The following is a 13,544-nucleotide window of genomic DNA, read 5'->3' as shown; positions in this document are numbered from 1 at the left end:
GTGAGGCTAAGTATAAGAAAGTGTGATTATTAACAAAGACAAAAAGAAAATAGCTTCACCTTCACCCTATTTTATTTCTGTTCTCAGCTAAAAATGCTTTAGTCTTTCAAAGACCAAATACAGTGACTAATAAGAAACTTAAATTCAAGACGGCTCGGGCAAAAAAAAAAAAAAAGCAAGCTAGATATTCTAAGTTCAAGCCATTCAATCTCATAAATCATGTCCTGGGGTTCTGAGAGGCTTACAAGATAAATGCTGTTTAATTGCCTTCTGTAATCCACGAGGAATCATAAAGAATAGGATCAGATTAAGAACCAGCCACACTCCTGAACTATAGTCTGGTTAGCTTGAGGCTGATCCTGAATTATTTAAAAGAAAACAAACAAACAGCTCTTACAAAGTGCTACACACTAGGAGGCAACACGAAATCAAGTAATGCCAAAACTAACCACTTTCAATTAAATGTTGACAATGTCATAGCTCAAGAAAAGGATGAGAAAAATCTGTAACTTGTACAAGATAATTAACAAAACCTCATCAAAAGAAATATTGGGGACCCATGAAGCACCTGAAATTGCAGCAATAATGTTAATGCATTTATTAGGCAGCATGAGGTGGCAGAAGTCCATTATGGTATAATCATGCACTTCATATACCACTGAAGTTCAAATACAAAGCTTTAAAGACTATTCTCATTTCAATATAAACTATGTTATATGGCAAACTTAAGCATCAGTAAAAGTTTAGGCTGAACAAAAAAGTAATTTCACTTTCTTTGATCAGGTAGAATCACAAGTGTTCAGTTGCATCACTATAGTTCTACATCAATAAAGCAGACCAAAGACAGAGAAGTGATCCAAATCGTATAAAGAGTGGTCAAGAGAATAAGGATTTCTTCAGCCAAAGAAAGGTTTCAGAAAGTCAGCTGTTTTCAGGACCAGTAAGTGAAAAGAGGGGAAAATTATATATTAATATAAGAAAAATATTTGTAATTTTAAAATGTTAAAATAAGGGATATTCACTGCATTATTATTGGAAGCGAATGAAAACTAGAACACAAACATTTAAAATGTCTTGCACATGGCAGACTTGGGTTCAATCCCCAGCACCACATATGGTCCCCTAAACTGGCCAAGAGTGATCCCTGAGCCCGGAGCCAGAAGAAAGCCCTGAGTACAGCCAAGTGTGACCCAAAAACCGAAAATGAGTAAGATGTCACATCTAAACATCTATGAGTAAGATGTCACATCTAAACATCTAATATAATGATAGTCTCAAGTGAAATAGTGACTGCTTTATATAGGCAGTATATGGAGGAGGAAATATATGTATTATGTACACAAGATAAAATTTCCAATGAGCTCCTGGGGAACTTAGCCCTTTTTTTCCAGTTCTGCATTAACTCTGATTTGACCTTTTCATAGGACCTATAATAAAGGGGACATGGGCACATTATTTCCCAAAAGTTAGAAACTGCCAGGAACCACTAAGTACCCTACAAGGAAGGTAATGAAGATGTGCGAATGTATACCATGTAACACAGGAGAAGGGATTTTTTAGTACCTAAGAAGGCTAGGAAGAATGGCCTATAATGACTAGCCATCTTGCAACTCTGGTTCTTACAGATCCAACTATGCCAGTTCAACTGTTTCTTAGAATCATTTCCTAGTGTTTGCATTTATCCTCAGTCCTCTCCCACTGGAACTCTGTACTTCTTTAAAACTTGGGATGCAGACTTTATGTGTCACTTCAACTAAGTCCAAATCAAAGCTATACATTCTTGGAGTCAGAGAGAAAGTACAGTGGGTAGGGCACTTACCTTGCATGCAGTCAACCTTGGTTTAATCCCCAGCATCCCACACAGTCCCTCAAGCCTGCCAGGAGTAATCCTTGAGTGCAAAGTCAGGAGTAAATCCTGAGCACCGCCAAGTGGTTCCAAAACAAACCCAAGCCCCCCCAAGCTACAAGCCCCAATAAAATTGAAACCGTGCTTTAGCTCCTGTTTCCCCCTTCCAAGGCCAGTAGTTCTAGATCTACCTTATCCTTTCCTCAAAAGTACTTCCTATTGTTTTTCTCTAAAACCACACTAAAAGTATCCTCTTAATTAGATCTAACAGGCTTTAAAACAAAAATGTAGGACTGAAATTGTTTATGCGCATGAAATCACTTAAAATGTAATAATGAAAGGAATAATAAAAAAGAAATATGTGGCACATCTTTTCCTAAAGGAAGTACATTGGGAACCAAGGAGAAGAGTACAGGGGTTAAGGACCTTGCATTGCATATTTCCAACCCCAGTTCAAATCCCTGGCACCACATATGACCTCTAAGCCTGGCCAGGGGCCACCCCTAAGCACAGAGCCAACAATAACCCATGAGCACCACTGTGTGTGACCAAAAACCAAATACAGTATTTGGGGAGAAGGGGGAATGGCTCAAAGAGATACGGCTTGTGCTTTGTATTCAGAAGACCCAGTTTCCATCCCTGCCAGCACCAGTGTCCTCCAAACATACCCCCCCCAAAAAAACACACATTTTTTCCAGCACTGACTACTCATAGAGCAACTTAATTATCCAACAGTATCAGATATCCTCAGAGGAAATATGAAAAACATTACTTTTCTTTCATGTCTGGAACACCTTTTTTAAAACCCTTTTGTAAGATTTTTAAAAGCTGTCTTACTTAAACCTTAAGAGAGCAAGAGAGAGTAAGGGGTAAAGGCATCCACCTTGCAGGTGGCCTACTCTGATTCAATCCTCAGCACCATGTGATGCCAATACGTCCAGGAATGACACCCTGGGAGTATCACAGAGCTGGCATTATCACCCAAGCACCACAGGGTGTGGCCTAAAACCAAAAACAAAATAAAAAAAACCTGGAAAGAAAACTTTCCATACCATTTTTCTTGTTTTGAAATTTCAAAAGATGTACAAAATCATTTGCTTTACTCTGAATACAAAATGGAAGCATGCATTACTTCTTAAAAAAAACAATCTAAGGGTCAAGGGATAGGAGGTTAAGGCACTTGCCTAGAATGCAGCTGACCCATGTACCACCTATGGACCCCCAAGCATTACTAGATCTTCCTGAGAACAGAGCCAGGAATAACAGCCCCAAAACACTAGGTGTAGCCCAAACGCCTGCTCCCCCCCCCAAAAAAAAGCAATTTAAAAACTGACCATTTCAAGTCTTTAAATATAACTGTACATACATGTACTTAAAAACATGAGCAATTAATTTTAAATGTTTCTTAATTATATTAAGTTGAAGAAGTAATCATCGAGCATATTAAGTATCTAACCATTATAACTGAGCACGTTTCTTCAATGTGATGCAATCCACCTTACTAAACTCTTAACTTTTAAATGTAAGGTAAAGGTAAAGGCCCTCCCGTTGATCGTCGATTTGCTCGAGCGGGCCCAGTAACGTCTCCATTGGAGACTTTGTTGTTACTGTGTCTGGCATATCGAATACTCTCGGTAGCTTGCCGGGCTCTCCGAGAGGGGCGGAGGAATCGAACTCGGGTCGGCCATGTTGGCTGCGTGCAAGGCAGACGCCCTACCCGCTGTGCTATCGCTCCAGCCCTACCCTGGCAATTACAATTACAACAGGCATTTCTGAAGTTTCCTATCTGATCAAAAATCTCCAACTTATGGGACTGGAAAGATAGTACCACAGGTAAGGTATTTGCCATGCATGCAGCGAACCAATCCCCAGCACCCCATGTGAACCCCAAGACCTGCTTCCAGGAGTGATTCCTCAATGCAGAGCCAAGATTAAGCCCTGGAAACTGCCAACTACGGCCCCCAAACAATCAAATTTTAATTTACAATTTTAAAAAAAAAACAAAACAGGCTTATCTAGAATTTCAAACTATCAAACAACCAATTTAAAAATAGCTATTTTGCCTTTTGAAGTTTCTTTTGGGGGGAGGGTTGATAGATCTCACACTAGGCAGTGCTCAGGGGTAACCCCTGGTGGTACATGGAGAGCCATATGTGCCCCTGGGTATTCAAACAGGTTGGAAAGATGAAACAGTGCCTCAAAACCCCTGTACTCTCTAGTTGTTATTCCTTCAATTCCCAACACACACTAAATCAAAGAAACAAAATGGCTCTTACTAGTTTACTCATCAGTTAAAGTTGGGGTGGGAGGATAGGTGCTAAAAGCTGGAACGATCCTTGAACTCAAGATCCCAGGTATTTGGCTTCATACTGTCCCTGTAAGTTTCCAGTTTAGATCTCCAGGGCACCACCCTTTATAAAAGGAGTCAGTTGTATAACAGACTCCTCTATGGCCCCTTCCTACATGGAATAGGCTAACCCAATTTTTTTAATGGAAGATTGAGTCCTGGCTCTCAGTTTTCTCATTTCTTCTCCTTCGTGATCTAATCTCTAAGAGAAACATTCAAGACGAAGGTAATTATCATGAGGCTTTAAAACTAAAAGAAATGATACTTTGAGGAATACAGCTATATTTAATGTAATTTTGAGATTCAGTAAGATGTAGAACAGTCTTCATTGCAAAAAACATCTACTCTCATATGAAACAGTACTTAAAATCACGTTCAGAATTTAAACTTAAACTAATTTTTATATTGATTTACTGATTTCATTGATTTACTGATTTAATTTATCCCTTTGTCCTGAAATACTGAGCACAGAAAAGCTGAAAAACATCACTTCCTGCTAAGCACAAATACTTTCAATAATACAATTACTCAAATATCGATAGCAAAGATCTATTTTATTAAGGATTCACCCTCCTATGTAAGTCAAAGTATTACATAATGATCAGAACCTTCAAAGACTGTTTAGGGTAAATGAGGGTAAAGGAAAAGATTACTCACCACAATATTCTAGTTCAGTTGCAGCAACTTTTTTAGTCACCTATTCCTTCAATTTTTCTAAAGTAAAAAATATTTAATTAAAAGTAGTACTAAAGAATTTAATTGGCTCTAAGTCTCCTCCCAATTTCAGTGTGATAGTAATAAAGAACATGCCTTCAAAGTACACATCTAAGGCCAAATACTACAGCAGACAAGGTACTTGCCTTGCATGTGGCCATTCCCAGTTCGATCCCCAGCACGACATATGATTCTCTGAGCACCCAAAGGGAGTGATCACTGAGCACCACACTAGGGGTAAGCCCTTAGCATGGCAGTGTGTGGCCCCAAACCAAAAGAGTGTACAAGTCTAAAAGAAGATACAATCTTTAAAAAAAATTAAGCCAGAGTGATGGCAGTGCGTAGGGTGCCTTGCATTATATACAGCCAATCTGGGTTCGATTCTCAGCACTACATATAGTCCCTTAACGCCACCACAACTGCTAATAGTGATTACAGAACAAGGAGTAGCCTCTAGCACCACCAGGTGTACCCCCCAAAAGATGTGGGTGTTGATCTGAAGCATCTCTGGCACTACAAACAGTGCCCTGAGCCCTGCCAGGACTGATTTTTGCATGCAGAGCCAGGAGTAAGACCTGTGCACCACCAGCAGGTGTGCACCCAAAATAAAATCCCCCCACAAAAATTTTTTAAAAAGTAACTTAAAAACTTTGAGACTTTAAGGGTTTTTAGGGGGGCACACCCAGCATTGATCAGGAGCCACTTCTAGTCATGCTTAGGAACAACATGGTGCCAGGGATCAAAACAGGGACACATGTAAAGCAAGCGCCATAACCACTTGTACTCTCCCCAGTCCTGTAAACATTTTATTCTTAAGTACAGAAGAGTAGAAATAAAGTTATATAAAATATATCCTAAGGGCCTGAGAGAGTACAGTGGGTAAGGGGATTGCCTTGCATGTGGATGACCAAGGTTTGATCCCCAGCATCCCATATGGTCCTCCAAGTATTGCCAGGAGTCATTCCTGAGCACAGAGCCAGGAGTAAGCCATGAGCACATTTTTAAAAATCATAAAATTAGCTCCTGGATGAGCAAGGCTTTCTGTGAAAACATTTTCTGGGTATATATTAAACTTGAGGATTAAAATTTTACAAAGCCTAAATTTTTTCCCGTGCTCCTTTCCTGCTCCCAAATGGTCCTTTTCCATTTTTGCTTATCATTTGGCGTTACCCCAAATTCACTGCTTTTTGGTCATACAATTCAACATAGCTATCCCCATTATATGTTTCCCTTCCTCTTACTCCAATTTCCAATTCTATGCTTCTGTTTTTCTCTCTCTTAAGAGGAAAAATGAATTTTTTAACTTTCAATAGGTATCTGCCTGCTTATTAATATACCCTTTAAGATATCTCTCTCCCAGAGAGTTAAGAGTCAACACACTAGACTGCTACTACTCTCCAGGAATCTGTGAATCAGGAGTGACAACAACCCAAAGCCATGAAATATGAGCACTTTACATCTGTAATAAAATCTGTAATAAAAGTCAAAAGGCTTGTGAGAAGAAAAATATCTTTGATAGTTTTGAAAAACAGACATAGGAATTAACTACAATCATCCAAGTTGATAGGACTGAGAAGAAGGAACAAAGGCATCAACAGTGAAATAGGCTTGAACCCACTGACCTAGTTTCCAACTTGCAAATATGTGAGCAAAATCTGTTAAATTTCAAAATTTCAAACTTATATCATGTCATTATTTTATATATGAAGGGAAACTAAACTTTGCTATTGGAAATTCTAATCTTATTTCACATTTAAAATGCAAGCTGCTATCTTTAAACAAAATCTCTATACTGTTTTTTAGGGGCTGGAGTACATGCTTTGAATATAGAAGGTCCAAATTTGATCCTGGCAGCACATGGTCCTGAGTAATACCAGGAAATGACCCCTGAGCCCCTCACAAAGGTGTGCCCTAAACCCAAACAACTCATTTATTGTCAAATACAGCCCTGTTGGTTTCACATACCACTATGATGTTAAAAGTGAAGGGGAATCTGTTTTTTCTCCTAGATTTGCCTGGCTCTAGCTAAAATTAAACTTTTTTTCAGTTTTCTTTTCTTTCTTTTGGTTTTAGGGCCACACCTAGTGATGCTCAGGGATTATTCCTGGCTCTTCAGTCAGGAATTACTCCTGGGAGTGGTCAGGAGACAACATTGAATGCTGAGGATTGAACCTGGCTCAGCCACATGGAAGGCAAATACCGTACCCGCTGTACTACCGCTCCAGTCCCTTTTCAGGGTTTTCTGACTAAACTGTAAAGACACAATATAGTTAATGATTTGGCTGTTGGACAAATTTTGAACTAGTTAACTTCAAGACTGGTCAAAACAATTAACAGTTCCAAACCAAAGGAATTCTAGAGAGGTCTACGACACCTACATTTTATGTAATTGCATCCTTGCCCAGGAAACTGTCACCAAGTAGACTGTGTCACAATTACCCAGAACATCACAGTACCCAAGTATCACACTATTTTTTAAAAATAAAAGAATATATTTCCTTATGCACCAATTACTAATGAGATATAAATCAACTCTGCTGGTAAGGAAATACCTGGATGATTGTCAGATTTTTTTTGTGAAACCTGTTCTGAGAGATGCTACATTCTTAGCAAGGTCTTCAAGGTATATTCAAGACCTTTGAATTCTATCAGTTTCAGGGTTATTCCAGGACAGCTTATTCCCATTTTAAAATGTAGCTTTTAAAGCCACAAATTCTGGTCGTGAGATAAAAGACATTTTCTTTAAAGTATTATAGTTTGCAGGGCCAGAGTGATAGTATATGAGGTAAGGCACTTGCCTTGCATGCTTCCAACCCAAGTTTGATCCCGAGCATCCCATATGGTCCCAAAGTACTACGAGGAGTGATCCCTGTATGCAGAGCCAGAAATAAGACCTGCGAACGGCCTAGTGTGGCCCAAACCACCCCCTCAAGTATTTTTAAAACTATTATCACTTGAAGCATTATTACTGACCAGACAACTGTATTTATATAATGAAGCTATCTTTTAAATAGTGTAATAATCATCTCTAAGCTGTAAATATCCTTGTAACAAATGAATAGAATGCAAATGATTTGTGAAAACCAAAAACAGTGAAAACCAGCTTTTACCTGATTTTGGTATACTTTAACAGCATTAGGCGTCTAAAATGCCATGAGTTAATTTATCAAACAACGTATATTTGAAATAAAACAAAATACAAGTATATAATCTGCCTCCTTAATATTGTCAATGATAAAATATAAACAACCAATGAAAAATTAATTGTAAAAATGAATATGTTCTTTGTAGGATTCAAGAGATTTTCTTTCCATTTCAAAAACTGAAAGATCTTATGATTATAATTAAAACTATTTTAAGGGGCTCATCGGTATGCTGAATCTTACCTTATGCATATTCATGAACTGAAGATGCCCTGGGTTCAAAAATATCAAAAATGTCACAGTACTAAAGAATCAACATATGGGTATTTTAATGAATAATTTAACAATTCTGCTAAAGATGTTTTCATACAAAAAAAAGCAAAGACACATTTTGCCAAATGTACAATTATTTCATGTGATTCCGAGCACCACTAGAAGTGGTCCTTGAGAGCATAGCCAGGAGTTAAGCCCTAAGCACCGCAGGGGTGGCCCCAAAACAAAATAAAGCATACAAACAAAAATAACAGAGGCAAAGCTCAGAGTTAGTAAAAATAAATGGCAGAGACATTTACATTATGTAAAAACTTAAAAGTTTCTAGTTCTACAAATAATCATCAGAATTCTTAAATAACTATGTCAAAAGGACAAGTTCCTTAAATTTATTTTCAGCTTTGATTATACAGTAAAAATTCCAGATGTTTCCCCCACATACTTTTTTTCAGTGCCATTAAATTTCTTAAACTATGTTTTGTTCATGCCAAATTAGAATTTTTTTCAACTCTATAACTTCTAAATGACCTATGCTGGGTTAACAGCATGCTTCTTGCATGTACCTCATGGGTTCTTCCTCCCTACATTATCAAGTCTACAGAAGAACTTACACTGGAAAGCAAGACTCCAACTCTGGTCTGGCAGTGTCACTTATTCTGAAAAAAGCTCAAGCAGAGCATTCATATATAGCCTGGCCACATATAAAAACATTATGTAAAAATTTATCTTCAAAGTAATGTTTCTCAACCCTTAGGGTTACCATCTGATCTTGCTTTCTTCCTATGGGCCCCTGCCCAACCAGCTGAACCCCTAGTCTCATGCTATGGTGATGATTTTCACCTCTAACCCCCTTGATCTCTGGCTATGTTTCTACAGAATATTCAGTACTAAAGTTAAAACAGTTTATTTCAACTGGGGGGGAATCTAGAAGAGAACTTGGAGAAGACACTAAAAAAAAATAAACCCCAAAATTTAGGCACAGCTCGAGGTTAGAATTCAAGTCCCTAGACTCAGTAGGGGACTAGTTTTGTGGGAGAGGTAGAATTCCCCTCTTTCCTTCATGAAACCACTAACATTAAAATTATTATGGATTCCTTTACCATTATGCAGTTACTTCTGATTTTTCCCAAGTCAAGAAAACCATCAGATATTCCGTGTAACAGTTAAGTTCATTTATACTAACTGTACATAACATTTCTAAATTCAAGAGATGGATTAAACATGTGAAAGGCTGTTGACTATGTGCATATTTTCAGCTCACTTCCCGAACTTCTAGAGCAGTACTGTGCAACAGAAATAGAATCTGAATCACAAATGAAAGCCAAATTTTCACTTTCTAGTAGCCACATTTTTAAAAAGTGGAATTGATTTTACATCAGAAGCAGCCCCCTAAGTACCAAATTGGGAGTAGACCCTGAGCACTGTCAGGTGTGAGCCCCCACCCCAAAACATAATACTGATTTTCATGTACCTCATTTAGCCCAATATACCCAATGATTTCAATATATGATATAAATTCATAAGGTACCTTGCACCGTCAGTTTGGATTTTAAGTTCTCAATTCAGAATTACTGTATTTCAAGATTTCAGTAATCATAAATCATATTGAACCATAAATCATATCAAACAGTGTAGTTCTAAAATCATGAACACTTTTGGGGTAGCGGGGTTGAAGGTTGAGCCACACCTGGCTATGCTTGAGTAACCATTTGTGATGTCAGTGTTTCAAAGTGTGGTTGGTCATGTGCAAAGCGAGTGCCTTACATCCTATACTATCTCTCTAGTACAAACACTAATTTTCTTTCTGTTTTTTAGTTTTTAGGCCACCAACCCAGTGATATTCATGGGTTACTCTTGGCCCTGTACTCAGGAATTACTTCTGCCCCTGCTTGGAGGACCATATGGGATGCCAGAGAACAAACCTGACTCAAATACATGCAAGGGAAGTGCCCTATCGGCTATACTATCTTCCTGGCCCCCAAACACTAATATCATAAGGAGTGATTTGGGGCTGGGAAGGATTCGAGTTCATATGTAGCATGAGGAAGCCCGTGGATCAATCCCCAGCATCATTATGAAGCCCCTGAGCAGCACCTGGAATTATGCTAAGCACTGTGCTATGAAATGTCCCCTGTACTCATCAGGTGTGACCCCAAAATAAAACCCAAAAAAGGGATTCTTTAAAATTTTGACTTTAACTGTAATTTATTTTGCATTTTAGGCCACACCCAGTAACACTCAGGGTTGCTCCTGGCTCTGCACTCAGGAATTAATCCTTGTGGTGCTCAGGGGACCATATGAATTACTGGTGATGGAATCTGGGCAAGCTGCATGTAAGGAAAGAACCCTATATAATGAAATACCTTCTCTGGTCCCATATAATTTTTCATTTTGAAGAGCGAGAAATTCTATGAATTTAAAACAAGCCTACCACAGAAAATTGTGAGTAAAATTTTTTCAGTATTTTATTAATACTGGGCCATGTACTAAGTACAGGAAAAATAGATGTGCCCAATTTTCAAATTTTTAAGCAAACAGAATCCATGTGAAGGTACAACTAACTTTTTAGGTGGGAGGGATACTCAGGAGGCCCAGGGCCCCACCTTCGATGCTCTGCCACTTTGCTGCTGCAATCGCAAGGGCATAAGGATGTGGTGTTGTTCAGTATGACTCTGCAGTGCCAGGGATTTACCTAGGCATGGCCCAGAAGCCCCAAAGATCGCATCTGGCTAGGCATGTGCTATTTCCTAGCCCCTACGACTCACTATTTACACAATTTATAAAATTATCTTATGGTAACTCTTAAAACTGATCACGTGTATACAGAAAGGCTATCTTATCTCAACACCTAAATGTCACTTAATGCTATCATCTATTACACGGTCGCTCTCATAGAAAATTCTATTTTCTAGAAGTACTTCCATTTTGACTGAAGTTTCAATATATTGTTTTAGTAGGAGAAGGTATTTATATTGAAAGACAAGTCAGGATTCCCCGAGGAAAGGGAAAAAATAATGAGGAAAAAAATTCAAGAGACAAATGATTTCATACTTTACAAGGGGCTGATTTATCACTAAACAAAAAAAATTAAGAAATACATGCTCTATTTTCTATTGTTTGACGTATTAATACAAGAAGATATGAAACTGACTAGCTATTAGAAGTTAATAATATTTCACAACATTTTGAAGGGGAGAAAAACATGCCAGGTTGCTGAGTGTCATTCAAAGGTGCAAGTTTGTTTGTTTGTTTCAAATGGTGTAAACAACCTCCTTTGAAAATATTATATAATCACCAGGTATGATAACTAAAGCTGAGGAAATATTTAAACATGAAAGGTGTCGATCAAAGATTTAAGTGTGCTTTCTAGAAAGAAAAAAAAAGATTCAAGAGGTAAACAGAACCCCAGAGGTAATCATGTGATTAGAAACCAATTAAGCTAAGCAATTACTGAAACTGCTTTCTCTCCTTTGGGCAAGAAAGGATCACAAATGAGGCTGATATAAAAATGAAAGTGCGAACACAAAAATTGGCTAAGGCTGTTTTGTTGGAGAAAAAGATTTTTTAAGATAGTAGAATATGGTATATGTGCACAGGGATGCTTAATCCATGTAAACAGAGGACTTAGAGTCTATTGTTTAGAAATGCCAAAAGGATAGTTTTAGATGTGTTTTTTTTTCAAAACGGATAGTTTTAGATATGTGTTTTTTTACATTAAATTTAGTTAGTATTCAGTTAAATAAGTAAAGAATTTAGTATTCAATAAAAGAGAGGAAGAGCTAGGGAAGAAGTTTCCAAGAGCGATTTTATATGTCCTTATAGTTCAGAGGAATACAAAACTTATTGTACATCATTCAAAACTACAAAACTAATTTCAACATTATTAAATTTAAAAAAAAAAGCTAGTCTGACCTAGTTCAGATTTAATTACTTGAGAATGAAAGCTAAAGCAAACGTGTAATATTTTGCATTAGAAATTACTATGCTTCAATTTTAAAAGTACTTTAAAAAAATGAATCTGGTCTTGCACCTACCTGGTTCATTTTTCACCCACAAGATTTGTTTTTAAAAACCTAAATGCATAAACTATGACTAAAACTAAACTTTATGTAGACATAACTCTTATTATAACCTATTCTCTTTATGGCTCCTGACCAACGCTGATAATCTTATCTATCAAGACATTCGGTATTAACTAAATTACAAGTCTTGTTAATTACTTTCAAATGCACCAACCTTCTCAAAAACACTGGAGGGAGTCATCAAACAAAACCTGATGTTCTGAATGATGGTATCAGTGTGTCGCCAGCGTCTTCTATCATGTCGTAACCACGACTGTACAGCCTCATACAGCTCTATTTCTGGAAATCTGCTCAGATAGTCGTTATCCAAATAAGACATGAGCTTCTCAAAGCTCAGGTACGAGAGGAAGTCGGGCCTGGACATGAGAGGAACAAAATTGTCGAGGAGAAAGGTGTCCAGCTTCTCCCTTACTCCTTCGATGTTAACACCAAAATCATCCAGCAACCTCATTATTTCTGCACAATTTTCTAGGCAGATTTTTGCTAACAAAAATGAACAGCAAAATTTCACCACCTCTATAAGCTGAACATACATAGCTGCCTGAAGAATCTCATGAACGGTATTCATACTCAGTTCTATAGTTCCATAGTACATAAATTGAAGGACATGGCTGAAACCAGTAGCAGTTAGGCCTTTTAAATGAATTTTGTCCTGATCTCGCTCCCTCATATCTGCAGTAAACATGATTCTGAAGTAGTCACTCTGGGTGGCCAAGAGTGCTTTATGTGCCTGGAACTGATGATCTTCAATAACCAGAGTGACATCGAGAAGCAATCCCTCCTCATACAGTGCTCTGAACCCAGCAGAGACACTGGTATCATGGATGGAGGAACAGAATCCTTCCACGTCCCCTGCCATGAATCACCTGGAAAATAAATAAAAAACACGTTAAGTGTGAAAAATAAATGTTAAAATTATATATAAAAAGGTGGTTAATCATTTTCATACGTTCTGAACACATTAACTTAGAATTTAAACACTCTTTAATGACCTCACCTCCACTACTTAAGTCCTGAATGTGAAACCTCTTTGGGAAAAGAAAACCTAAAGGTTTACAGGTTAATGTTTCTTGCTTCCCTTCCCAGGGAAAACAATCCATTAACTATCAAACAATTGTAAATAATTAACTTACAATATATGC

The 13,544-nt window shown here is 37.7% G+C and overlaps 1 protein-coding gene across 1 annotated transcript in view; it reads right to left on the bottom strand.

Annotated features, from left to right (window-relative positions):
* Positions 1-13,544, bottom strand: part of KLHL15 (kelch like family member 15) — a 55,481-nt gene that overhangs the window by 8,351 nt on the left and 33,586 nt on the right. The window contains exon 3 of the mRNA XM_056131210.1: positions 12,557-13,268. Within this exon, the coding sequence (XP_055987185.1) occupies positions 12,557-13,261 (705 nt within the window). The 5' untranslated portion in view covers positions 13,262-13,268. The remainder of the gene's footprint in view (positions 1-12,556; positions 13,269-13,544) is intronic.

Source organism: Sorex fumeus, unplaced genomic scaffold (assembly GCF_029834395.1).
Source record: "Sorex fumeus unplaced genomic scaffold, SorFum_2.1 ptg000086l, whole genome shotgun sequence".
In the NCBI taxonomy this organism is placed as follows: domain Eukaryota; kingdom Metazoa; phylum Chordata; class Mammalia; order Eulipotyphla; family Soricidae; genus Sorex; species Sorex fumeus.
Note: the sequence above shows the minus strand (reverse complement) of the source record. Positions and strands in the feature narration are given on the sequence as shown.